Here is a 27,794-nt window from a genome sequence, read left to right on the forward strand (position 1 = left end):
TAACAGAATAATACCGATTTATTGTATGGTCTTTGTTATGACGTCAACGTCACGCAGCTACAGTGCTTTAAATAAAATTTGATTCATAATTCTTTAGCAATAATGTGTGAAATAAATAAGTTAATAACTACACAAAAAAGGCCCGTGTCCAAAATTAAAGTTACATTAACATAACGATGATAATAAAATAAATATGACACAAATATACAATTGTGAACAACCCTTTATAGTTTCGAAGCTGTAAAAAATATAAAAAGCAACAGGTCAGAAGACAATAAACGGCAAAAAATTTAAAGAGATATTTCAATATTAATCCTAAGTCAGTTTCTAAAACTTTTTAAGTATTCTTTCCCCATTTGTGGAACTTATTTTCAAAAAATTCGAAAGGCGTTGCTGTCGATCTACGAAAATTGGGCGTTTCTTCTGTGGAATTTTCTTTACCAGGATAACTTACTTCTCTTCAGGCTGTAAGAAAGTAAAACGGTGGAAAACTTGAACAAAACTTAAATATGATATTTTTATAATTGTTTAAAATACTGTATACGATATTACTAAGACAACAGAGAAAACCATGAGATAAGTTATTCTCAAGAATGGAACCTGAGTTTCAACTGCCATGGTTTTAATTTAAAATAATAATACAAATGGAACTTTAATGTGTAAAATACTTATAAACTTTTATAAATACTGTTGTAATGTTAGTTATTCAATCGTACAGGTAGCGTACTTAAAAACAACGAAACTGATTTATTTCGAAGCAAACTTAACTCCTCACCCACTTTTTTCTTGTCTGTGGAAAAGTTTTAATAGCCGTAATTTTTCAGCATCTCATGAGCACATTTATAACTTACGCTTTGTTTAAAGGAGTGAGGCTTGAGTCCAAAATGTCTTAAATGAACGATATGTTTGAAGTACCGTTGCTAAATGTGAATTTTTCAACGGGGATTCAGTTATGACATGGAAGATATTAGTAAAATCACGCACATACAGATCTTATTGTTGCTCTGAGGGGAATATTTACTGCTAACGTGGAACCTTTCCCAAAGTGCAGTCTGACTAGTCTTGGGCCTCATACCAAATAATAGCTTGTATCATAATGTCGGATTGAGAAATACAACTTTCAAATTTCAAAAAGAAATAGTAGAGTTTATGAACTGTACAGCAAGAAGTTTTAATTTAAGTCTCGTTTAATTCATCTAACGCTTCCTCGGACTTTGTGTATCTCAGCGTCTTTACCTCCTCACGAATAAGAAATCATAACATTGCACTGATTGAGGAATGGAACATAATCTACTACAAGTGCACCTGCCCACAGATTTAAAAACTCTATCAGTACCAAGGGGTTCATACTCATTATACAAAATAATTTTTTGTCAAATATAATTAGGTTCATTCAATCAAAAACTAGAAAGCTTTCAAATGTATATTCCATGGATCATAGTTATCGATATATTATCGATAAAGTTTGTGGTTAAATTTGCAAAATTTTATAGAGTCTATGTTTGAAGCATAATTTTATAAATAATGCGTTTATAAAGATGCGCGTGTAATAACTGAAATAGTTATAAATTTCACCATTCCTTAACTAGTTTAAAGCATGTTTCTACTCATACCTATTCAAATAAATGTTTCTCAGTTTTTCTGCAGGTATTATGCATGTAGTATAAAATTACTGCTTAATGAATTTCTAAAGTTTCCATACATGAACTAATACTTTTCATACCAACAGCTAGAAACTCATATCACTTTGATCCACTTTTTTCTGAACTGCCACAATTGGGAAGGGGCAACCCCATCACGGTAAGGCAGATTTTTGTAAAAAGTGACATGAGTTGGGGCTTTCTCCCCTTTAAATTTTGTTTGAAAGAATTGGATTCTGGTACAACACAAATTTCACATTTTGTCTGAATTTGAGCAGTATTTGTATTTCCTTTGCTTATATATTCGACTTGTTCTCTGCGTAACATTTTCGGAATCTGCGCTTTTAGAAAACTTTTAAACTTACCTGCCGGATGTTAGTGTGCCTGAATACCACATGTATTTTTAACCCTTCGTTTGCGGCTTATGTAAAATTGCCTACCATCCCATGCGCAAAACTTCGCGAATTATTTTCGGTGAGCAATTCAAAATGTTAAGCCCATTTATAAATAAATGACTTATTTTAAAATATATTATATTTTGCAACATAATATAATCGTATATTATCAACTTCAGTTTAAAGGTTAAAGAGTGGCTATTGTTTGTTTGTTTTCGAATGCTTTCCCAATAATATTGAAGGTTTATTTGTTATACTTGTTTCTAAATTTGAACTGAAAGCATAGTTCACATATGCTGTTAAAAAACTGAATAGGTGATACCTTTGTATGTATTGTCTGTAACAGGATGCGAAGGATGAATCCACAGATCCTTAAACAAAAACGCCAACCACTTGGACCCGTTCGTCCAACTGGTTGATGATTTGTTTTGTTTGTTTGTTTTTGCATTTCTCGCGAAGCTACATGGGCTATCTGTGCTAGCCGTCCCTAATTTACCAATGTAAGACTAGGGGGAAGGCAACTAGTCATCACCACCCACCGCCAACTCTTGATCTAGTCTTTTACCAACGAATAGTGAGATTGACCGTCACATTATAACTCTCCCATGGCTGAAATTGCGAGCATGTTTGGTGTGACGATGATTCGAACCCGCGACCCACAGATTACGAGTTGAGCGCCTTAACCACCTGTCCGTGCCGGGGCCAGGGTGATGAAGACAGTTATGAAATATAATTGCATGTTTCAAACATAAGATACAAATAATTTAATAAGAAAAAAAATGTTAAATATTTCACATGATAATGCACTCTCTACTTACCATGGCTGGATAGACGAAGGTGAAAGTTTTGGCTGCTCCGTTGACATTTTTGGCCACACATGTGTAACCACCGAGATCTCCCCAAGAGAGATTTCGAATTACCAAATCGCCATTTTCTAAAATCTAAAACCAAGAGTTAAAATTAAACTTGTACTTTTGCAACTCTTTTTCACTAAGATATGCTCTTACATTTCGCTAAGTTGAACAAAATTTTAATGATGTTTTTTAGCAGATACTTTGAATCATAGAAGATAATTACTTGTCTCGAATATCATATTTATTTCTTTAACAACAACAAGCTATATTTGATGTATTTTCGTGTTGACAGAATCTACTTCATGTATACTTTAAACTGGAACTGAGAGACTGTTGCGAAGTTATTGTACAGTTATTCAATTCAATAACAGCATAATCAATTTCTTGAGTCTTTTCTTCGAAAGAATTAATCATTATTGCTAATACTAAATTACATTTTACATTAATTACACTAAGTCACAAGTGATCTGTACAGAAGATGTAAAGTTTTCTAGTAAACAAAAGTCCAGAATAAGTAGCTGTACACAAGGTTTCTATCTCTGTGAACTGAATTTTGATTTCTTTGCCAACTACTTTAGCTTACTTCCTAATCGATATTTTAAGTACACGATTTTAACATTTCCAGTTTTGTTAAATATTGTTGAAGGTATAATTTTTATACAGCAAATTAAAACTAGTACAGTCATTTTCTAAAACAGTCTTCAAACAGAATGAAATAAATTATAAATTGCTTCAGGAAAAAATCAACAAAGGTTTATATATAGATATATATACGTATCTAATTTTACATTGTCTTTTCTATTTTTCTAATTTGAAAAAATCTTGTCAAATTTACTGAGCTTATAAACAAATAATTTCATTTTCATTTTTCTATGATTTTAAAAGTGTTGCATTCAGAACTCAGAAATAGTAAACAGATAAGCGATTAAAGGAAATAATGAAATGTATAAGTTCAGGAATTTCGTTTATGAGACTACCAACTACAGAAATACACTTTTCTGCTTTTAAAATAGCCGTTCTGTTACACGAGTCTCTTTAATTTAAAACTGAAACAATATTTTAAAGAATTTAAAGCCGTAGCTTCTCTATTCACTAAATCCAGACTAATCTTGAACTGCGTGAAGCTTACAAAGTAATATATATTTTACGTCCAGAACAAGAGTTGTTAAAAACACGCTTAGATTGTTTGAACGTGTCACATAATAATATTGTATCCCTCCACCTAAAAAAGTAATTTGACATGAAATATCACAGTTACTCTAAATCTAAACATATTAAACTTTTTAGTTGTTTTACTTTGTATTTTTCGCTGTTTTTGATTATCTTGTTCTCATCGTCTCCCCGTATCCAGTTGATTTTGGGTTGAGGGTTTCCTGAGGCGCGGCAAAACAACTGGATGTCATTACCCTGGGTTTCAATTCTTGTCCGAGTCCACATGTGTATTCTCGCCGGAGTACCTAATATAAAACAATATTTTTATAATTTTAATTTTCAGATATCCCCATTCCCGTATTGAATGTGTTTATTTAAGAAAGACGCATACTAATACAGATTATATAGAAACCCCTTATTTGTCTTACGAAGTAAAAAGTGTGGACATGATATTACAGTTATACAGTATAACAAAACCTTTTTAATATTTTAATACTATATACATTTGTTTCTTACCAATAAACAGCCAATTACAGAAATTTCCCAAGAGGAGTACTATAAAATGAAATAAATTAGAACATTGGACAAAATTCATGAGGTCTAAGAACGCATTACATTATGAAACAAGTTAAAACCCAACTATTTTACCCGCTTAGTTAATTTTTAAGAAAACATGTATAAAAGGTTAATGACCTTTGAACATCTGATTAAATTTTATCTTATATAAATGTTGTTGGCTTTGTTGTATGTCAACACGAAGCAAGAAAGAAACTGCCTGTATTTTTACATAAGAAGAACTTACCAAATGATTTTTTGCTACACAGATGGCGTTCCGAGTTTCTCTTTCTTCTGAAAGCTTCAGATTAGTTTTCCACTGACCCGTTGATACGGATTCTCCGCAATGCACGAGAAAATCCCTTCGTCTTTAGCAGATACACAGTCAAGGTAAAGTCGCGAGCGTGTTCGACTGACGCCTCTCGTTACCATCTCATTTATGTTGATCTCCTGGCTCAATCCCGACTCTTCCCATGTTCCCTAGAAAAGGAAAAAACATTCTGTATGGATCACACACACTTTAACCCTTACCAGTTATATAAATAACAACATATACACCGGGTTAACACGCAGCTTCTAATCATGACCCTGAGAAATCATGTTTAAACAAACAGCAAATGTATGTAATAACAACTTACTTCTACTATATCTATCATATTTAATACCAATAATGCCTTTCACGCACCCGCCAGGGATTAACAGACTGGTTGTACTACGCGTAAAATACTGGGCTAAACAATATGTATATCACCAACTTTTGAGAACAGCAGCTGTAATGGTGTAAACTAGATTACGGAAATAAACTGTAATCATTTACAGTTTTACTTGTATAAACTACAAATCAAAATTAGGGTTAGGAATAAAACACATTGTTTTTTATCAATTTATTTTTAACGCCGGTTATTTATTACCATTATTTTTGATATTACCTTACTTATTTCAGGATATCGTACTATATATAAGTTGTTAGATAAAAAAACAATAGAGCTGAAACGGTTTAATATCAAGAGTACCACTGTCAAACTTTAGTTCAGTAGTTCTTCAGTCATGATATCATAATCAGCTAGTTCTACTACTTCAGATTGATTATATTGTTATCGAAATTAGAACGTAAAGGAAAATGTCTTCAGATCACCTCTTTATAACATTCTGCCTATGTCCTCCATTACAATAACACGTACAAGTTTTACAACATTTCGAGCTATCGTAATAAATTATTTTTCCATATTGATCTGTCCAAACCATGAGGTCTTGTTAACAGTATGACTAAGGAAGGAGACGATGAGCAACAGTTAAGAATTTTATGGATCTTAAGAGTGTTTCCTTAAAGTCAATTATAAACTAGCATAGTACTAACTGTTAACCTCTCAATCTGCAATTTATTGTCCTTATATTAATAGATGCATGTTTTACTTAAATTATATTATTGTTATGTTCTTTTCAAATAAATTATAATTTTGTCGGGGTCTTCTATGGGAAAGTGGGTTATTGAGATCTGAAACTGTTTGACCAGGTTCAAATGGTATCTCAAAACTGTTCAATAAGTGCATTTCAAATATTTTTCAGTTTCTGTATAGACGTTACTCACGCACAGAAAAACTGCATCTACATGATACTGCATCAAAGATATTTGTATCACATTTAAATTACACTTAGTCCTTCTTCGAACCAATATATAAGCATGTGCCACTTCAACACAAAATCCTACCTGGTGAATTCGGCGCCCATTTTTAAGCCAATAAATTGTTGGTGATGGATTTCCCTCTGCTTCACATTCTAAAGTTACACTATCAAAAGGAACTACTGATAGAAAACTTGCTGGGGTTTTCTGTAACCTCACACCTAGCTTTGGAACATAATGCCCTACTGAGAAAAAAAAGAACAGCAAATAAAACGGATTATTACATTATAGTTTTAAAAGGTAACGTTTTATCAGAGTTCTTTTTCTACATAAAGAAATCCCATAAACCTCTGAAAGAGGACATGAATTTGTCAGAAAATCGATCTTGCTTTACTTTATGAGTGTACCATTGTTACATTTAACCTCAGTTTCTTTATGAGTGTACCATTGTTACATTTAACCTCAGTTTCTTCTATAATAATTCTTTTATATTTCGATCACTTAATGTAAAATATAGGATTTTTTTACATGACAAAAACAGAATAGATCTTATCTTATTAAGCTTACTGTATGGAATTTAAAGTGGTTTTATTATAGATTTTTACTTTTCTTCTTACCTTCTTTGGAATTCGATCTCTCTTTCGCAGTGAACTGAAAAAAGTAAAAACGAGATATAAAACAAATCAAAGGTAAATGATAAAAAACAAACGATAGTAGTATATTAACATAAGGAGAGTATAATATCTTTAATATATTACATTAAAATCATAATGCAACCAAAACTTCAAACAATTCCCAACAACGATCAATTTATGTAAAATAGTTTTACCAACAAACACTGACCAGTTTCATGCTTAGTTACTGAAACTTTAACTAAATATTGATTTATAATTTTAATAGGGAGATTAGATAAGAATTACAATTATTTTCTTATCTTAGACTTTTCGAAACAAGCTATTGCATTTGTTAGTTTGATCTACCAATGTTATTTCTAAATGTACTAAAGTTTTATTTTATGGGTGTTTTCAGTTTACATATATTTAACACAAGATAGGGTGAACAACAATGAAAGAACACAAATAATTATCATTTAGGCAGAGTGGTCGTAGAAGCTTCTAGAAGTTTGCCTGTTGCTCGTGATTAAGACTATTTATTATTAACTGTAATTTATATTTTAAATTTTTAATAGCTCTCCTCGTAGAAGTTATTACATAAACTAGCCATTCTCTAATGTCTGCGTAACTAATTATAAATATGCATAATTGAACACGTATAAAAATGATTATTTATCCCGTAAAGAAAAAAAAAACGTTTCAAAAACTCCACAGATTGACAACTTCCTTCGTTTTTAGGTTAGTTCGATGAAGTTAACCGAGTGAGTATACTGAATTCCGTTACTCACCACTAGTGAGTGTTAGACCATCTGTAATTTAATACAGTGTGTCGATTTTCTTGAAAGGTTAAACTAACCTCATTTGTAGTGGTTTTTTTTCGTCAGTGTGTTACATTAGTAAGTCAAGACTAGAAAGATATTATCGATTTTCAATTACTTACAAATTTTCATCAAAATAAGCTACCAATAAAATGTTTATTTTTTATTCATTTAAATATTGGGGAAACGTCTTCATAGAACGATATATATATATATATACTATAATTTCAGCCGTGATGTTATATGTAAGGTATTCTGATTTCTTCCTTATTTTCACACACAATACCGGAAACATTTATTATATAATGTGCTAGATATGTATGTATATCTATAGCTGTATAAATACAGATAACCAATGTATTGTATTTGCATCAAAAGTATATGGGCAAATATTCAGCATCATATGGCCAAAATAACTAAGATAAGCGAATATAAAAAGTGAAAACCAGATGAAAAAATTATTGAATCAACAGCATAAAAAACACTAAAAATTATTCTATTTGTCAAGAAAGTACTAAAGTTATAATTTTGAAAAGAATGTATTTCATTAGTTTATAAAATAAGAAAATTTAATTGAAGATGGTGTTCAGTAAATATATCTAAAAAGAAAAATAAATTGATGACTGTTACTTACACCTGGGTCGCTTTCCGCTTTCTTAAACTCCACTTGTCTGCTCAGAGCAAAATGTACAACGAACAACATAACTATAATCTGGGTGGTTATGGGATACATGCTTGCCAGTCTGTTCTCGTGCACAGGAGAGCAGAGATAATTTGTTCACCTAGTGGTGAATAGTATAACTAACTACAAAGTGACGGTGTGCAACAATAAAATTTAACCATGATATTTATCTTTCAAGTGTTTGATGTTAGTTTAGATAAAATTTGCAAGATACATGAATTGCTATAAAAATACGTCAATAAATCACTAGAATTATCAATACATACGACAAATATTTCATGTAATAGTACATCAAATTAGTTAAGTGCTAAGTGGAGCACAACGAGCATCTGATCGAGTAAAATAAGTTTAACAATCCATAAATACTTATAACCTATAAATGCATCATTTGTCACCATTCTTAGAAATTTTGTTTTAATATATCAATTTAACGTTGCTTTCAACAAATCCAGTGATCTCACATAAAAGTCCCTATCGACAAAAAAAAAAAAACAAATAAATTTTGCTGTAGGTGTTGAAGTAGCTTAGGTATATTTGACTTAAGTAAGCACCCAGTGGCACAGCGGCATGTCTGTGGACTCACATCACTAAACACCGTGTTTCGATACCCGTGATGGACGGAGCACAGATAGCTCATTATGCAGCTTTGTGCTTAATTCTAAACAAATAAACAAAACTTACGTAAACTTTAATGTATAATGCTAATGGCATTTTAATTACAGAAAGTGCAGAACATTCAGTTTATTTGTGAGAACGTTTTATTTAACTGGGTAAGTGGTTATTTTTCTGTGAATGGCTACAATAACGTTTCCCAATATAATACATTATGTCAAGTACTGAAAAAATAGTGTGTGTGTTTTCTTGCACCAAAGCCCTTGATTTAAGCGTTGTAAATTCGAAGACTTACCGCTGTCCAACTGGGTGGGGAAGACTGAAAAACAGCTGGTGTTAGTCTTGATACATAATTCTAAATAAGCACGTTAAAAATGTTGAATTCAGTTAGAACCTTACATTTGTTATATAAACATTTTTCGAACGTACTTTCAAGAAGAAACTTAAACTCTTTTGTTTTATGATGTATTAGTTGCTGCATAATTAAGAGTTAAATTCTCGCTGTCCGTGGTATTCTTATTTATTGTCCAAGTTTAGCTAACTTACAGGCCACTTCATCAAATATCTATTACATGAAAGTATGTTATTCACCCTTACAGAAAAAAAACTCTTAGAGACTAAACTTTCACCCGCCAGCTTAACATATAGGTTGCAAGCTATGCGCCTGGTAACAGATATTTTAAGTTCCTTATTTCTTGTGATTAGAATGTTACCTATAAAGGTATTAATTCTTTAACTCATTACCAGCGTTCCCAGTGCTTAAAGTTTCTTCTTCGTTTTTTTATCGATACTAAAACACAGGTTGACTAAATTAGTAACCAAGTACTCTAATTCCAGTTAGCTGTTGTAACAAAAAAAATCTAGTTCAAAACGAAGAGCACTATAGTAAGTTTTAACCTCATTTTCACTAGAAACTCTAGCAACTTGCAACTAGGAAATAAACCTTTAAGATTATATAAATAATCATTTCTGGAATTTTTAATAGTTTATATTTTTTAATACCTTACTTAAGATCAAATTTGATACATATTAATATGAACGGAATGAAAATTACACATTAAAACTAATGCTTTCAAACGTAACAAATCAGTTTATCTACAGTAAAGTTTTTCTAAAATACGATTAAGAAACCCTTTTGCTTATTTTTCGGTTTTTTAACAACATAATTTCAGATTGGAAAAACAAAACAAAACATTGTAGATAAGTTGCTATAATATTTACTTAAAATATTTTATAGCCAACAACATAATTTTTTTAAAAAATATAAATTTATAACAACTTTAATGTACAGTATTGCCCGTGAAAATACATCCAGTATTCCCTCATTTATGTAACGAACTATAACTTCGCCAGCAATAACATAATATGTATTATGTACTGTTAATATACAACGGTCTTAATTTATGAATTTCAGCTACTTAACAGTGTATAAATATTCTAATATAAATTTGTTTTGTTACATTGTACAGAAATATAAAATTTAAATTTTGAGTTTAGGAATACACGACTCAACCCGATCTACATTCTAAAAATAGACAACACTTTCTCTTGAAGCTAGTTTTACACTAGCTCTACTCTAAACTGATGGGGATAATCAGAAAAAAAGACTTTCTATAAAGTTGCCTTAATTACTAATTCTTAGTTTATTAAATTAATATTTATTAGATAAAAATCTGAATTCTGATTTAACTTTTAAATGAATAAAAAAAGATTCACTCACACAAGTAGTTCAGTAAATAAAATACACGAAAGACTTTCCAGTTTGTGGAATTATATTGTATAGGATTCTGAAATACTATTTTTGTTTTAAATAAATGAACTCACGTTACGAGCCAGAAGAAAGAACTTACTTGGTACTAGATTTCCACGGTTAATGATCCGCGTGCATGTATGAGTCTACTTTTATAAAGTGGCATTCACATGATACTGTTTCATTTAGTAGAGACGAATTTAATGCATACATTAACATAAACTTTTGTTTATAATGACTGAAACACGTTACACCTCCTCATCTAATCCGCAAACCCTCTTCATCCTCGCCGGTGACTCCAGCAGGAAAATTTTTCTTTATTATTACATCATACAGAGTTGGAATTTCAACGTAAGAAAGGGGAGGGAATAATAAATGTACTGGCCAATCGGCTGCTTGAAGGTCGTATTCCATTCATTACATATTTTTTTTAATCGTGAAATAATAATTGCATCGTTCTATAGCAAACTAGGGCCTCGGATTCATAAGAAGGTTTTCTGTGATCATTCCAAAACGCCGCATCATATTCCTTTCAGAGAAGTACATGCTCTGAGCGTTCACTTTTAAATAAGACTGCTAAGCTTCTGGGAAGTCTAATTAAAAGTTCGATCATTTGAACTGAATAATGAATTCAGTGCAACCAAGGATTATACCATGTGATAAGCACGTGCTTCGACAGATATCCAAATAAAGCCCTAATGTAATCTCACGAACATTTTACGAACACAATTTTAAATCTAATAAAATAAAAACCTTGACTATATTGCGTGCACATGTTAGGCATTGCTGTGTATGAATGAATGAGACTTCTTGTTTTCTATCAGTTTTAATGATGACTGACAGATAAATGACATGGAAGGCTAAACTATATTTTTTATACTCCTATTTAAATCAATATTCACACGAAGTACTGATTTATCAATAGAGTCAAATTTAATGTATATATGTTATCATAATCTTTTTTAATGGTTAAAACCATTGAGACCTTTCATCTTTTCATCTTCGCCAGTAAACTCAATGAGACTGGATACTTTTAAAAATACATGAAGCGAATATACGTTTTTTCTCCAAAATAATGACTTTAAGAAGGACTTTATACTTACTGGAGACTTAAATAATTACTGATACAAGATGCTACTCTTCCTCTGTTCAACATATAGATGGATATATATAAATAGATGTGATGACACATGTCACAATTTAAATAACTAAAGTATTTTTTCTGGACATAATTAATGACATTCCTATCAATCGGATTTCGAAAGGTCGTGAAAATGTATTCATTTATTTGTTTAGGTCTAGGTTATATTTGACAGTAGATATCTCAAGGAAATTCGTGTCAGCTTTATATTGTAACTGTTTCCACTTCCTGGAGAGAGACAAACTTTTCTCGAGATGTAACACGAATACTATAAGTTGATATGAGTTGAAAGTTCTTAACCTTGTGTATCTTATTTGAAATAGCCGTTGACGCTGGTAATCTAGGAATTTTTTGTCTGAATTGAGAGTGTAACATTTCATTGATCTTTCTGTCAGTGTCCTTTGTAAAGATACCTGGAAATCTCTCCTGCTACACGAACTTTTGAGAAGTATTAGAGAAAGTAAAGTCATTCAATTTTGAGTCAAGCATTCCATTATTATGAATAAAGACTTGTCTTATTTGTTTGCTTGCATTTGTCTGTTTTCCCTTTCAAATATTCCGTGCGTAACGTATCATCAATCCATATTTTTGCAAAATCTTGTAGTTGTGGGTTGGATATCGATGTACTTGAATACAGCACATGAGTTTGCAACCACAATCAGTGGTACCAACTGAGAGTACTGGGAGACAAACCTTATTTTTTATTTTGTTTTGTTTTTATAAATGCAAAACGTCTGGTTAGTGGCGTATGTTTATCGGAAATACCAAATGTATACAGAGCCGAAATTTTAATATTTTTGTTGTTGTTGGTACTCCTCATAACACTTTGGCTCTTACGTAGTTATTATAGTGCTACGTCATTAACATGTATATGTATTCTGTGGACATTAGTGTTCAACTTTGCCACGCTCCCCAAGATTTTGCTGCAATGGCGCCAATAACTAGAATCCTGCCATACCAGCTTATATAAAAATGCATTTCATTCTTCAATGGTAATGACATTTTGTAACTCAAAGCTCATTTTAATACTTGAAGAGCACTTACCCCTTTCAGAATAGGATTAAGCTAGAGAACTTTTGGTATAGTAAGTGCGAACATACAAATGAAAATATGGTCAGGTAGACAAACCATTTGATAATGGTTTAAAAAACTATTAATGTAAACTTTATATTTAGTGATTCTAAAACTATTCAGCTACCATTGTATGAAATTGTTTTATTTAAATCCACACAAAACAAATAAGGTGTGGGAAACTATGTAACAACTGTCTTAGAATTTAAACCATAGTATCGTTATGCACTTCCATACTGAGGACTTGTTCATATATGGCGGAAAGTTAAGTGTAAGAACTCAGAAATGTCACGAAGGTCAAAATCGTTCAAGCAGTTGGTGTCTATAAATAACGTTACTCTATTTATTTCACTACCAAAACCTTTTGAAAAACAAATGAAATGTTAACATGAATAAATCACATTTTACTCATATAACTTATACACATGATTAAAGGAACTATGTATACAATAAAACTTGTTCACGTATAGAATCAGTCGTATTACAGATATGCAGGCTTTCCGCGTCTCCTTCTATGTGTACTTGTGTTGAAACGGAAATCCGCTAATTCGTTTTGACAGTTCAGTGATTAATAGCTAAACACTTCCTATATAGCTGGAAACGTTGGGTATGTGGGTGAACCCTGCTCATCACTTCCATCTTTCGGAGCAGTCCACCTAATTATGTCGGTAGCTTTGATGAATTTAACGAAAAAGTCAGATATATCTGAGATTTTAATTTCAAATCAATAAGTAGAATTTCCTACCACTACTTTCGTTTTACAAGTTTCATTTAATAATCAACGACAAAATTAATTTCATTTGTAGACACAATTCATAAGGAAGCTTTTATCGTCAACTAAAACTTCAGTAGCACTCGAACAAAGTGTTGTATGTCTGTGACATTTGACCTCAGTAGGTACACACATTGAAATTATAAAGAAATGTCTTCACCTAATGCACATACTGCATAGTTAGTTATCTTTACATAACAGAAGCATACTTTAAAACATATGAAACTCTCTATAAGCTAATTCAAATTATAGAAACTTATTTAGCCTTTTAAAGCTGGTATAATTTCAGTTCGATATAGAAGAAAACCCAGGTTTAATCAAATTCATATCTATTCATGTAACATCAGCATCAGAAAACTTCACATAAATAGACAGCACTGGACGTGTAGTCCACGTGTTAGATACAGTTTGCCTTTTACATTGAAATTAAACTACGAGCTAACTACTGTCTAACAAGTGATTCAAATATTCTGATATACATCCGCACTGTCTTTTAAATATTATCTTGTAACAGGTAGTGCTAAATAATAACAATAATTTTAACATATAAATTATTTCAGTCACTTCTTGTATATAAAGAGTTTTAAAACTTGTTAACCATTCTTGAAGAACAAGTTCTAAATGAACCTTCTGAACGGAACAATAATTGGATGTTTTAGAAAACGTGTGTCTTTGTCTTAATTAAACATTTGTTGTTCACCAATTAAAATTATAGTAAAAACTAAAGCAAAGAAATATCACAAAGCATTATTATATCAATAGTACTACGCTAGAGTTTTTACCATATTAGTAGAACTACATGAAGTATTTATTACATTAATAGTATTGCATGGAGTATTTATTACATTAGTAGTACTGCATGGAGTATTTATTATATTAGGAGTACTGCATTGAGTATTTATTACATTAGTAGTACTGCATGAAGTATTTATTACATTAGTAGTACTGCATGAAGTATTTATTATATTAGTAGTACTGCAAGGAGTATTTATTATATTAAAAGAACTACATGAAGTATTTATTACATTAGTAGTACTGCATGAAGTATTTATTATATTAGTATAACTGCACTAGAGCATTTATTATATTAGTAGTACTGCATGAAGTATTTATTACATTAGTAGTACTGCATGAAGTATTTATTATATTAGTAGTACTGCATGGAGTATTTATTATATTAGTAGTACTGCATGGAGTATTTATTATATTAGTAGTACTGCATGGAGTATTTATTACATTAGTAGTACTGCATGAAGTATTTGTTACATTAGTAGTACTGCATGGAGTATTTATTACATTAGTAGTACTGCATGAAGTATTTGTTACATTAGTAGTACTGCATGGAGTACTTATTATATTAGTAGTACTGCATGAAGTATTTGTTACATTAGTAGTACTGCATGGAGTATTTATTATATTAGTAGTACTGCATGAAGTATTTATTACATTAGTAGTACTGCATGGAGTATTTATTATATTAGTAGTACTGCATGGAGTATTTATTATATTAGTAGTACTGCATGAAGTATTTATTATATTAGTAGTACTGCATGGAGTATTTATTATATTAGTATTACTGCATGAAGTATTTATTATATTAGTAGTACTGCATGGAGTATTTATTATATTAGTAGTACTGCATGGAGTATTTATTATATTAGTATAACTGCACTAGAGCATTTATTCTATTAGTAGTACTGCATGAAGTATTTATTACATTAGTAGTACTGCATGGAGTATTTATTATATTAGTAGTACTGCATGGAGTATTTATTACATTAGTAGTACTGCATGAAGTATTTGTTACATTAGTAGTACTGCATGGAGTATTTATTATATTAGTAGTACTGCATGAAGTATTTGTTACATTAGTAGTACTGCATGGAGTATTTATTATATTAGTAGTACTGCATGAAGTATTTATTACATTAGTAGTACTGCATGGAGTATTTATTATATTAGTAGTACTGCATGGAGTATTTATTACATTAGTAGTACTGCATGAAGTATTTGTTACATTAGTAGTACTGCATGAAGTATTTATTATATTAGTAGTACTGCATGAAGTATTTATTACATTAGTAGTACTGCATGAAGTATTTATTACATTAGTAGTACTGCATGAATTATTTATTATATTAGTAGTACTGCATGGAGTATTTATTACATTAGTAGTACTGCATGAAGTATTTATTATATTAGTAGTACTGCATGAAGTATTTATTGTATTAGTAGTACTGCATGGAGTATTTATTACATTAGTAGTACTGCATGAAGTATTTATTATATTAGTAGTACTGCATGGAGTATTTATTATATTAGTAGTACTGCATGGAGCATTTATTATATTAGTAGTGCTGCACTGGAGTATTTATTATATTAGTAGTACTGCATGAAGTATTTATTATATTAGTAGTACTGCATGGAGTATTTATTATATTAGTATAACTGCATTAGAGTATTTATTATATTAGTGGTACTACATTGGAGTTTTTATTATATTGGTAGTACTGCACTAGAGTTTTTATTATATCAGTGGTACTACACTAGAGTTTTTATTACATCAGTGGTGCTACACTAGTTTTTATTACATCAGTGGTGCTACACTAGAGTTTTTATTATATCAGTGGTACTACACTAGAGTTTTTATTACATCAGTGGTACTACACTAGAGTTTTTATTATATCAGTGGTACTACACTAGAGTTTTTTTATTATATCAATAGAATTGTAGTGGAGGTTTTATTGTATCAGTATCATTGCCTTGGAGTTTTTTTACTAAATATCAGTATTGGAAACGACATAAATGAGACAAAATAAGCTCAGATGGATAGGAATCTTTTCTGAACAATTATTTCTTAATCTGGAAAACATTTTTATGTTAAGTTAATGTTTTAACAAGTTTGTGTGTTCTAAAAAAATATTGTATGACTCAACATATGAGTTATTTTTCTTTTTACAAGGATCCGCATTAACAAGAGTAAAACAAAGAACTCGGGTGGTGGTATTAGTTGTTATTCACGTTCTTCGTATTTATGCTAAACGGAACATGAGAATTACCACTTATTCGTTTCGCGGAATCACAGCTTTCGCTGAAAGACATATGTCCAGACCACACAACTCCAGAGTACTGAGCTAGGCCGACTCCGTTACTGTCACTTGTTTCTGACCGCGTCTAGACCAACTAAAACTGAAACGTATCCTCAAGGTTTTTACGTGTCTAAATAGTACGTGCGCTGTTTTATAGACCAGTGGGCGTCATAGCCACACCTCATAACCCTTAAACCCCATATTACGAATAATCATGCATTCCATCTCTTTGAGCATGAATTGGTTCCGCTTTCTTCTTTCTCTCTCGCGTAGTAATTATTCATATGCTTGGAACTGAGGAGTTATTATTATATGCTAACTATACGCATATATATAAATATATATATTTTGATAATTATCATATTGATAAACTTTAATGTTTCTATTATTCTGTTATTTTTCATAACGAACAATAGTTCAAATTTTGGAAATTATGGATCTTATGATAAATTTATTTCACACGTTAGGCTTACGAATGTAGGTTGAACCTTTGGTCCTCAATACTCTTTCAATCTGTCAAGATATTTTCAAAAGTTCATGTCCTAGATATTAGTTTCAACTTTCCTGTTCTGTAGGTGACATTTTTGTTTTGAATATGTATATATATATTATGCAATACTGCATAAATCTGCGTTACGTCCACGGCAGGAACCGTATTCTGAATATTAACATTACAAGTCCTTTCCACGAGAAGAATGAAGTTACAGAGGAACTCAACATAAAGTTTGTGTGCAGATGTTCACGATTCCACAACTAAAACTCGCTGACATTTTACTTCACGATGAAGTCGTATTCGTCATATAAAAGTAAGCTTTGTTGCTGCAACCAAACTGCGCATGTGTAGTGTTATCTCAAACTCGGCAGCAGGACATCAAAAGCGCTGGAACGAAGAAAACATTCCTGAAAATGTTACTTTTTATTAGGTAGAGGCACATTTCAAGCATATTATGAATTAGATCATTAAAGTGATTAAGATGAATTACAAATAAAATGTGAATTCTAGAAAAGTGATTCCGGGACAGTCGAAACAGGAAGAAAATGATGGATCGTAAGAGCAAACAGAAATGTACTGAAATTTTATGTAGTTTTAAAACAACAAGAATATTCTTATATAAAACGACATAAGGTATGGATAGTTAAAGTTAGTGAGTACTATAACTTACAACTCTTGCGAAGACGAACTATTTAGACGACGGAAAAATTTGTTTATTAATAAATATCTTACTATTCAAATAATACCAACAAGGTATAATTATTGATAGAAAATGAGCCTGAAAAAAATTTCTTTGGAGAAATATCGCTGTATCTGTGTAGGCTCAGGATACAAGTTGCGTTTGAACATTTTTATCGTTTATCGGTTTTTAAGCTATTTTCGCTGCTACAACTACTTTATTATATAAAGATAAATAAGAAATATAAATAATTAATAAAAATAAAACAAATTAGGCCTAACTGGATGTGTAAAATGGAACTTTGTAATTAATAACATTTTTTTAAAAATCCTGTTTTTCTTATTTTCCAATAGGACTAGTAACTATTCATCCAGCTAAGTGGTCAAATAACCATGACCAATTTTATTGTTTTCGTGAGCGAGAATTGATGACTAGTAAACCAGATGGATGTATATATGTCTTTCTGCTTCTCTGTAGATAGAGACATACAGCGGGTTAATTTAATTAATGTGAGTAGTGTGCTTGTTTGTTTTTGAATTTTGCGCAAAGCTACTCGAGAGCCATATGCGCTAGCCGTGTCTAATTTTGCAGTGTAAGACCGCCAACTCTTGAGCTACTCTTTTACCGACGAATAGTGGGATTGACTTTAACATTGTAACGCCCCCACGGCTGAAAGGGCGAGCATGTTTGGCGCGATGGGGATGCGAACCCGCGACCCTTAGATTACGAGTCGCACGCCTTAACACGCTTGGCCATGCCGGGCCGGGTGGCCAGAGTAGTATGCAATTAAAAAACAGTGCAGCCTTTTATTTGGCAGAAAATTAACAAAACCATTAAAGGAAGAAATAATAGAATTTATCTAAATTAAGCCTTAGGAGCTGAAATTATTTTCGATATTATTATTATATTATATAATTATCAGGGTTCAAATTTAGAATTTAGAAAGTGAAATATCCAAACGATTTTGAGATGGGAATAGCCTCTCTCTGAGAAGTTGAAGAATTTTTGAAATTTGAAAGTTTAGTTCAATTTATTGATACTCTCAACTGATTTTTAACTGGTTACTTCTATTCAAGTTAGCTATAAAATCAGAATGACCAACACTTTCTGTTATCTATGCGAACATTTTTTCCTAACCGATCGTTAGAATCAGTATATTGAAGTTATCCATGGAATAAGGTTATATAAAGTTTATTGTGAAGCTAGAAAGTGTAATGTAATGTTTGATGGTTGTACCGATAAAAAGAGCTCTTTCTGTAATGGGTTTTACATCGATCATAATATTTTGGAAGAGAGGATATTTTACGTCTGTCTTCAACATTTAACACGTTATAGATGGCCCAGATCTCTTTGAATACAGTATTACGAACATACGTATCCCATTAAACAGTTAAATATTTTCATTACTTAGATCTTTAGTTTTTATTTTAATGTTTTACTGTTTCATTCAAATTTGTTTTTGTATTAGAAAGGAGGGGATCTGGAACCCTTGGATTCTTCTGCTGGATTCACTACTGGTTATTATACATATCATGAAATTAAATTAAATCAACAAAAATGTCTCTTGGCCGGAAGTAAATTAATCTATAAAATCTGTGCGCTAAGGTCTGAACCTTCCATTTTCACTTTTGTCTAAGAACTTTAGAACCATAATTTGTTCTAGTTTTACTAAAGCCTAGTCTCTCCCTGGTATAGCAGTAAGTCTACTGATTTACAGCGTTAAAATCAGGAGTTCGATTGCCCTCGGTGGACTCAGCAGATGGCCTGATGTTGCTTTGCTATAAGAAAACAAACACACTAAAGCCTAAGACATAGGAACTATCATCTGATTAGTTCAGTTAGAGAATACAATGAACGAAAATACCATCTATCTTAGTCCTAGTTTGCGCCTACAATAGCAAGGACTTAAATCGTTCTAGTTTCAACTAAAGCCTATGGTATAGAATGTGTAATCTGTCCTAGTTCAGATAGATACTACAGACTAAATCAAAGCACAATCTTTGCTAATTCCTGTTTAAACCTAGAACAAAAGGAATTACAATATGCACTAGTTCAGAATAGACCTTACAGCAACAAGAAGTGTGTTCCTTACTAGTTCAAAATAGAGACTACAACAACAGGAAGTGTGATCTGATCTAGATGTGTAAGTGGCCTACTGGTTAGTATGCCGAACAGTGGAACTGAGGGAACATGGTTCACGTTCTTCTGCCGTGAAATTACATTTCCCACTTTGTGTCAATAGGTGCGTTGTAAGAGTACGGGTTGTACGAGTATTATTCGATAACTGTTAAACAGTTAAAATGAATTAGCTTACTTCAAGATAATATGGAAAACAAACTGAGCTATTCATGTTTTTCTTGTATTCTGATATAATACGAGATAAACACACAGAACTGGTATTTACTGGATTATTAAAACAAAATATAAAGTGAAATTATTTATTTTGTAACATATGGCACTGTTTATAATGACATTGTTTATAGTTTGTAAGATAAGATTAAGTTGAATAACTTGACATGTAATTGTTTACAGTTTGTAAGGTAAAGTTATTCAACTTAACTTTACCTATCATTGTTTACAGTTTGTAAGATAAGGTTAGGTCGAATAACATGAATTATTATTGTTTACAGTTTGTAAGATAAGGTTAGGTCGAATAACATGAATTATTATTGTTTACAGTTTGTAAGATAAAGTTCAGTTGAATAACTTAAACTATCATCGACACATATTCCTGGTTAAAGAAGTATAAATCCGACATATTATTTTGCATAAACGGAATCAAACTCTGGACATCAGTAACCCTAATAGTGAATTCTTATATATAAGCTAAATTTCCTAAATGGACTATTTTATATGACCTGTCAAAATACATATAATGAAAACATATGTTTATCTGTTGATAAGTTATAAAGGAATGTAAAATGCAACAAAATGTCTTAATATTGTGGCGATGCTTTGTAATTTAAAGAATTAAGAACTTAGCAAAAAGGTGTGTGGTGTGGATTTTCAGATTGAGTTGCATTTATATAGAAACATAAAATAATATAAAATAAAAAAATGTTTGGATCAAAAATTCGAAGGTAGACTAGATACTGAGAATGACTTAATAATGGTAAACCTAGATAATTATTCTATTAAGAACCACAACCAAACTTAGATAAAATTAGGATATCAATTCTAGAACTATGTGAGCTTAGCATCAAACGTTTGAGCCCAGCATGGCCAGGTGGATTAAGGTCTTCGACTCGTAATCTAAGGATCGTGGGCTGGAATCCCCGTCGCACCAAACATTTTCGCCCTTTCAGCCGTGGGGCTTTAAATGTGTCGGTTAATCCCAGTATTCGTTGGTAAAAGAGTAGCCCAAGAATTGGCAAAGAGTGGTGATGACTAGCTGCCTTTTCTCTAGTCTTACACTGCTAAATTAGGGACGGCTAGCACACATAGCCCTCGTGTAGCTTTGCATGAAATTAAAAAACAAAACATCTAAAGTTTGTAAACTGCTTCAAAATTGTAACCACTTAATGTAACAATCTGTGGGAGATCTGTATCACCCACACACATATTTAATTTTTTAATAACTCTCTTACTTTTATCTAACTTGACTTTTATCTTGTGATAATCACTCATCTCTTCGAACTAGAACTGAGTTTTGTATCTTTGTTAATATCACTCATTCTTTACGAAGTATAATATAAATGAGTAATTATATTTTCTTTACAACTTATCTTAAACAATAGAAGCGAATAGTTAGTTATTGTCTCCCAGTTTTGAACTTTTTAAAAAAAAATTAGTATTAACTGTTTGTCATCTTGATTGACTTGACAGGTGATTTGTAATATAAATTCGAGACCCAATTTTGTATATGTCATCATAAGGTAGAAAAGTATTATAATTCATGAAAAAAGAAACTTTATCATGCACAAATCTCTTTGAAGTCCCTTCAGATACGTGAGACAGATCTTATTTCGTAAATTTATTGTGCTGGAAGATAAAGAGTTAAGTAAGTTCTCGGGGCGCCAACGAGAAAATGATATTTAAAATACTAAATTTCAAGGTAGCTCTTTTTTTTAACTCTTGATCAACCTAGAAAGAGCATCCAGTGGCATAGCGGTATGTCTGCGGACTCACACTGCTAAAAACCAAGATTCGATACCCTTTTTTGGTAGTATACAGGTAGTTAATTGTGTAGCTTTGTGCTTAATTCCAGTCAAACAAAACAAACCACTTAGAAAAATCAATAAACTAAACTTTTAAAATACAAAAAGTTCCCAGTAATGATGTGATTCAAATTTAAAACTTTGTTGATCACGTAATGTTGTCAATTAGCCTATATCTTTGGCCAATGCATCCTTATTAAAAACATATATAAATCACAATTTACAGATATTAAATAGTATGTAACAATGAATCATATTTTGAGTTGATATGTTATGTACGAAATATCAACAACATCTGAATAAATAGTTTCTCATGTAGTTTATCCATAAAATGGCGTAACATATTTGTCTGGCAAAAGATTTTGTTTTTTGAATTTCAGCCAAAGCTCCACGAGGGCTATCTGCGCTAGCCGTCCCTAATTTTGTAGTGTAAGACTAGAGGGAAGGCAGCTAGTCATTACTACCCACCGCCAACTCTTGGGCTACTCTTTACCAACGAATAGGCCGAAAGGGCGAGCATGTTTGGTGTGACGGGGATTGGAACCCGTGACACTCATATTATGAGTCGAATGCCTTAACCCACTTAGCCATGCCAGGCCGTCTGGCAGAAACTTTAGTTTTTATACTAATTCAAATAAATATTTTAATTACTTCCCAAATTGATACAACCAGATATTAATTTTAAAGAACTTTATTGTTTTATTTATTTAATATTAGTTAATTATGCTATTGTTGCATTTACAGTCCATTTTTCTCCCTAATGTTTGAATGAAATTATGACAATAAATAATTTGTTTTCTTCTGTTTACCCTTTAATTACTAATTATAATTAAAGTAGATTACAGATTCCATCAAACTTTTCCTTAGCAGTTGAAATATGTTAGTATGCTGCTATTTAATTGCTTACATCCTTAGTATTATACTAACTCCATATGAACTTTGTCCTTACATTTAAGAACAATTATGCTGAAACAACTTGCTAGTCGCATTCAGATCTTTTTAATAACTATACTCTTCCACGCACTGGCTTTGGAAGAACGAGTTTGTTACTACATAGTTAAATATGTCACCACTGAAACAAAAAGTAATGTAATCTTAGCAGGTACCTTCAGTGTATTGAAAGAATAAATACAGTACTCGTTAAGTATTGTAGAGATTTAATAACAATTTTCTGTTAAGGAACTCTGACTCCTAGATTTAGAAACAAAAGTGTATAACTTGTTTACTATCATATAAAGCACGATGTCTGAACTTTTCAAATTGTTTCTTGAATTTGAAATCCACCTAACTTATTAGATTTAAATAAATATTATAATAAGAAAGATATTATTAAACTATTTTCCAGATTGTTAGATGTCTGGCTTACATGATAATATTACAGGCATCCCTTAACCAGCTTTAACCGGTTAGATGTCTGGTTTTCATGATCATGTTACGGGCATCCCTTAACCAGCTTTAACTGATTAGGTGTTTGGTTTTCATGATCATATTACAAGCATTCCTTAACCAGTTTTAACTGATTAGATGTTTGGTTTTCATGATCATATTACAAGCATTCCTTAACCAGTTTTAACTGATATTTAAGTTCACCCCACTTTTTATCTGAATTGTTTCCTATTTCTACCTATTGAATAAAGCCAAACACATTTACTCCACTTTTTGTTTTCATGTGACAATTAATAAATACGCACTAAAATTTCATCCTTGAGTTGTTAAACTTAAATACCTAATTTCACAGTGTTATTTCATTTTGTGTATGTGTGTGTGTGTTTTTGTCTTATAGAAAAGCCACAGCGGGCTATCTGCTGGACCACTAATGGGAATCGAAACCCTGATTTTACCGTTGTAAATCTATAGACTTACCGCTGTACTAGCGTAGGGCATATTTCATTGTTTTTGGACAAAATATATATGCATTACTAAACTGAGTTTTGAATCACCATTTGTTAAAGCCGATATGTTAGTGTTTTATATAACAGCATAAATACAAACTTGATTTTCAACTGATGCCTTCTTTAAAATCTGACATTATGAGCAACTTTTAAGTGACTCACAAATGCTGTTCACGAATCTTGTGCATCACCCATGAGTTAACTCTTGAGCATTTACTGTGAGTTACTCAATCGCGTGAAATGCTTCAGTCAAAAAATCAACTGTAGAACTTGAAGGCAGCGATTTGTAAAATAAAAAACAAAGATAACAAAATCAATCTTACATAAAAACACAAAAGAGGAGCCTGGCATAGCCAGGTGGTCAAGGCGCTCGACTTACACCTGATTCTCGCGGGTTCGAATCTCCGTCACACCAAACATGCTCGCCCTTTCAGCCGTGCCGGCGTTATAACGTTACAGTCAATCACAAGATTTGTTGCTAAAAAAATAGCTCAAGAGTTGGCGGTGGGTAGTGATGAATCAGCTGCCTTCCTTCTAGTTCTACACTGCTAAATTAGGGACAGATAGCACAGGTAGCTTTCGTGTAACTTTGCGTGAAATTCAAAAACAAACAAGCATACGACAAAAAAGCTGTAAAATAAAACAGAGTTCAGAGTAAACACGAACTAAAGTATTATTTAAAAATAGGTTGCGTTTCAAAAGGAAGAAAGTCCTATAAATGATGAACAAAAAGTAATAAAAAGTTAATAACACTTTTTCAACATACACACTACTATTAATTATTTATCGATTTCTGTTTGCAGACCTCAAAATAGTTTTGCTTTTATTTGATAATGATTTTGCGTTGTTTTTTGTAGATAAGTCCAAATCTATGCAATATACTATTTGTGCTGTGCTCATCAGGAATATCAGAATCTAGTTCTTTAGTCTTATTATAAATTCACAGACCTACAGCTATACCACTGGAGAGCACTAACAAATCTAACATTATCAACTATTATATACAGTAATGCTTAATAGTAGTGATCGTAATGAACCATAATAGTGTTCATAAAATTTGCTCATTTATAACCGCTTTTAATTAATATTTCTCAGTATTACCAAACAAAAGTAAAGTTATTGTACTTATAAAGCTGCCTAAATTGCTATATACGTGTTTGAGGAATGAATTAAATTTTCACCATTTCAACTAATTTTAATCTAAATAAGCAATAAGTGACTTTTCCAAACAAACATATAAAAAGAATGACGAGCCATATAACTAACTTTCACAGAACTCTTCGGTCTGGGGTTCCAATAAGTCCTTTCTTACACCAAGAAGAATACTAATATATATATATAAAACGAACGATATGTTACTCTGGACATGCCAATAGATTTGAGTTTAGCACAATTGTTTTACTTCAATTTTATTGTTCGTAACATTCGAAATTTATATAAATGCATTTCTACATACATTTAAAGTAGTGCTAAAAAGCACGTTCTACAGGGGATGTTAGGGTTTAACGTAAAACAACGAGCAAAATTTTTAGGTGTGTCCGTCTTTCTCTGTATTTTGTAGTTATTGAGCTGATTGTGGAATGAGCAGCTAACATCTATATACAGTTTTAAGATTCGACCTAAGGCTCTTACTTTCACCATGATCATTGACTTTCGCATAATAAGTAACATTCCGCTACCAAAAGAAGAACTAACTATGCTAGCCAGAAACTATTACCGTAAAGAAGAAAACAGAAATGAATTAACCTCTATCCTTCATAAAAACACTAGCGCACCTCACAAACTAATAACAGCTTAAAATCTGCAAATAAACGAAACCACAAAACACAGATAACTAAAATGAAATCATTAACAATAACAAATTTTAATGTTTTGCCTTACAGATGGGTACAAATCAAGCAGGTGTTTCAGCATTCGTCTCGTTAAAGTGAATTTCTCAAAGATACTCCGGTTTCTCCCGTAAGCAGTTCTGTTGTACATTGGATCCTTAAATATCAGCTCCCCTAAAAACGGTCGTATCTAACAATATATCCTATAATAAATCTGTAAGAATGGTTATTATTTACATTTTTAAATTTGATTTTTATTTATTTTTTCTTTGTTCATCTTCATCCTATTCCTTTATGACCCAAAGTCCAACTGTTTCTCACGTCCATAAGACTGTTTTCACGATAGCTCTTTAACTTCACAACTCTCCCTTCTCTTTTTTTATGCTCATATGGTAAATAGTCAAGAAAATAAAACCACGTGATTAACCAAAGGGCTCATGAGATGAAAACTCAGCCGACTAACAATATCATATGAAATAATCTTACACCCCAGTTGTGAAGAACTACCAGACTAACCTGAGTATTACAAGTTCTTCTTCAATAACTGAATACTTATCCTGGTAAAAATATAAAATAAACCTATTTCTATAAATGTTTCTCTAAGATGCAATAGTCATAGTCAACTTCATAGTCAACTCAATACAGGTACTTTGCCTAAACTATCTATAAGACATTGTTTGTTGTTGTTTTATAATGTTCGTGTAATTATTTTGTTGAGATCTGAAATGTGTGCGACTTCATTTGAAAAGTTTCTATTAAAATATCACGAGAATTTGTTTATACGTTGTTCTTAGAGGTAACACACAGTATTTTAACATTAAAATATCTTGTTTGGAATAAGAGAATTGAAGGTTTCTATCAGCCTATCAACAAAAACTCATTTTATAACAAAGCTGAACAACAGATATACAATGAAATCTCTTCTTCGTCTCTCTTTTATTTTTTATTAATGATTTTAAAGAAACTGTAACGTAAGAACTATTTAAGATGTTAGCTTTAAGCATTAGCAAAAGAAGGAAGTTGGGTTCGCTACCAACAATAGAAAACTTTCAAAGTCCTTACCAAAACGTGATGTTTTTGTGGAAAAGAACAGGCTCACTTGACAAACTCCTTTGTTATGGTAAGAAACTTGTGGAAAACAGTCGTCGGCTTGACCTTTGTGAATCTGGCCATTTGCTATTTAGTGTCATTCTTATAAGAATGTTTTACTGTCTACAGCGTCCCCTAGTGGTTAGGAAATTGATTTCTAAAGCAACCACCCACGCACAAAGTAGGCGTTATTTAAAAGGAAAATTGCAAGCATGATATATCAGACCTTCTACGGAAGGTAACGTTTCTCATGCAACATACTCCTTAATTACATTCAGAATAGTAAAACAGTATATAGAAGAAATATATCCTCTCCATTGCGGGAACAGACAAAATATTACAGGAAAAGCCAACCAAGCACAAATAAAATATCAAGGGTTTTATAATTTTTATTTACATTTGTTTAAACAAATGTGATATTTTAACCATATCTTTGTATGCAATTTTTAAAACATGATTTAATTTCTATATTCATTCTTTTTTGTCTACAGGTGAATTTCTTATGAAATAAAACACTTTGCTCTAGAATTTAATCAATGCTTTTAAATAAAATTATTTTTTATGAACGCTTAGCTTATTATAAGTTTAGGGACATTTTTTCTGAATGTACTGCATTTGTCAACACTTTTTTTTTTTCTTTAGTTAGGAGGGCCTTAGCTTATGCACTATCGCGAGTTCGCGCCCGAGTTTAGGGTACGTTATAATTTACGGTCAATCCCACTATTCGTTGGTAAAAGTAGCTTGGCGGTGGATGGTTGACTCAACACAAATTAGGACGGCTTTTTTTTCTTTAGTTAGGTATACAATGTGTTTTATCAGAAAGTTTTAATATATTTCATTCTAAAAGTTTTCACGATTATTTTCAGATCTTCTCGATAAGCAAAATAAA

General features: G+C 31.6%; 1 protein-coding gene across 3 annotated transcripts; it reads right to left on the reverse strand.

Annotated features, from left to right (window-relative positions):
- On the reverse strand, positions 1-26,991 carry LOC143238127 (leucine-rich repeat and fibronectin type III domain-containing protein 1-like protein). Of its 3 annotated transcripts, none has more exons than XM_076478085.1 (8): positions 26,879-26,991; positions 8,284-8,431; positions 6,835-6,868; positions 6,305-6,462; positions 4,844-5,076; positions 4,186-4,346; positions 2,854-2,976; positions 1-465 (listed from the first exon to the last, which is right to left on the reverse strand). In XM_076478085.1, exons 2-5 carry the CDS (start codon positions 8,380-8,382, stop codon positions 4,900-4,902), a joined length of 468 nt encoding a protein of 155 aa, XP_076334200.1. In that variant the 5' UTR covers positions 8,383-8,431; positions 26,879-26,991; the 3' UTR covers positions 1-465; positions 2,854-2,976; positions 4,186-4,346; positions 4,844-4,899. The 3 variants fall into 3 exon arrangements, with proteins under 3 accessions (XP_076334200.1, XP_076334202.1, XP_076334201.1); XM_076478087.1 differs by having other exon boundaries at positions 6,305-6,459; positions 26,879-26,990; XM_076478086.1 differs by lacking the exon at positions 26,879-26,991 and adding an exon at positions 10,794-10,929.
- Between the last annotated feature and the right edge of the window lie 803 nt (positions 26,992-27,794).

The sequence above is a fragment of the Tachypleus tridentatus genome, chromosome 13 (genome assembly GCF_004210375.1).
Source record: "Tachypleus tridentatus isolate NWPU-2018 chromosome 13, ASM421037v1, whole genome shotgun sequence".
Lineage (NCBI taxonomy): Eukaryota > Metazoa > Arthropoda > Merostomata > Xiphosura > Limulidae > Tachypleus > Tachypleus tridentatus.

Excerpts from the sequence above, each read along its gene's own strand:
- LOC143238127 (XM_076478085.1), bottom strand. The coding sequence starts at position 8,382 with ATGTATCCCATAACCACCCAGATTATAGTTATGTTGTTCGTTGTACAT. Across the intron at positions 6,869-8,283 it reads AAGCGGAAAGCGACCCAGGT|TTCACTGCGAAAGAGAGATC; the intron begins GTAAGTAACAGT and ends TACTTTTTTCAG. Across the intron at positions 5,077-6,304 it reads ATGGGCGCCGAATTCACCAG|GGAACATGGGAAGAGTCGGG; the intron begins GTAGGATTTTGT and ends TTCCTTTTCTAG.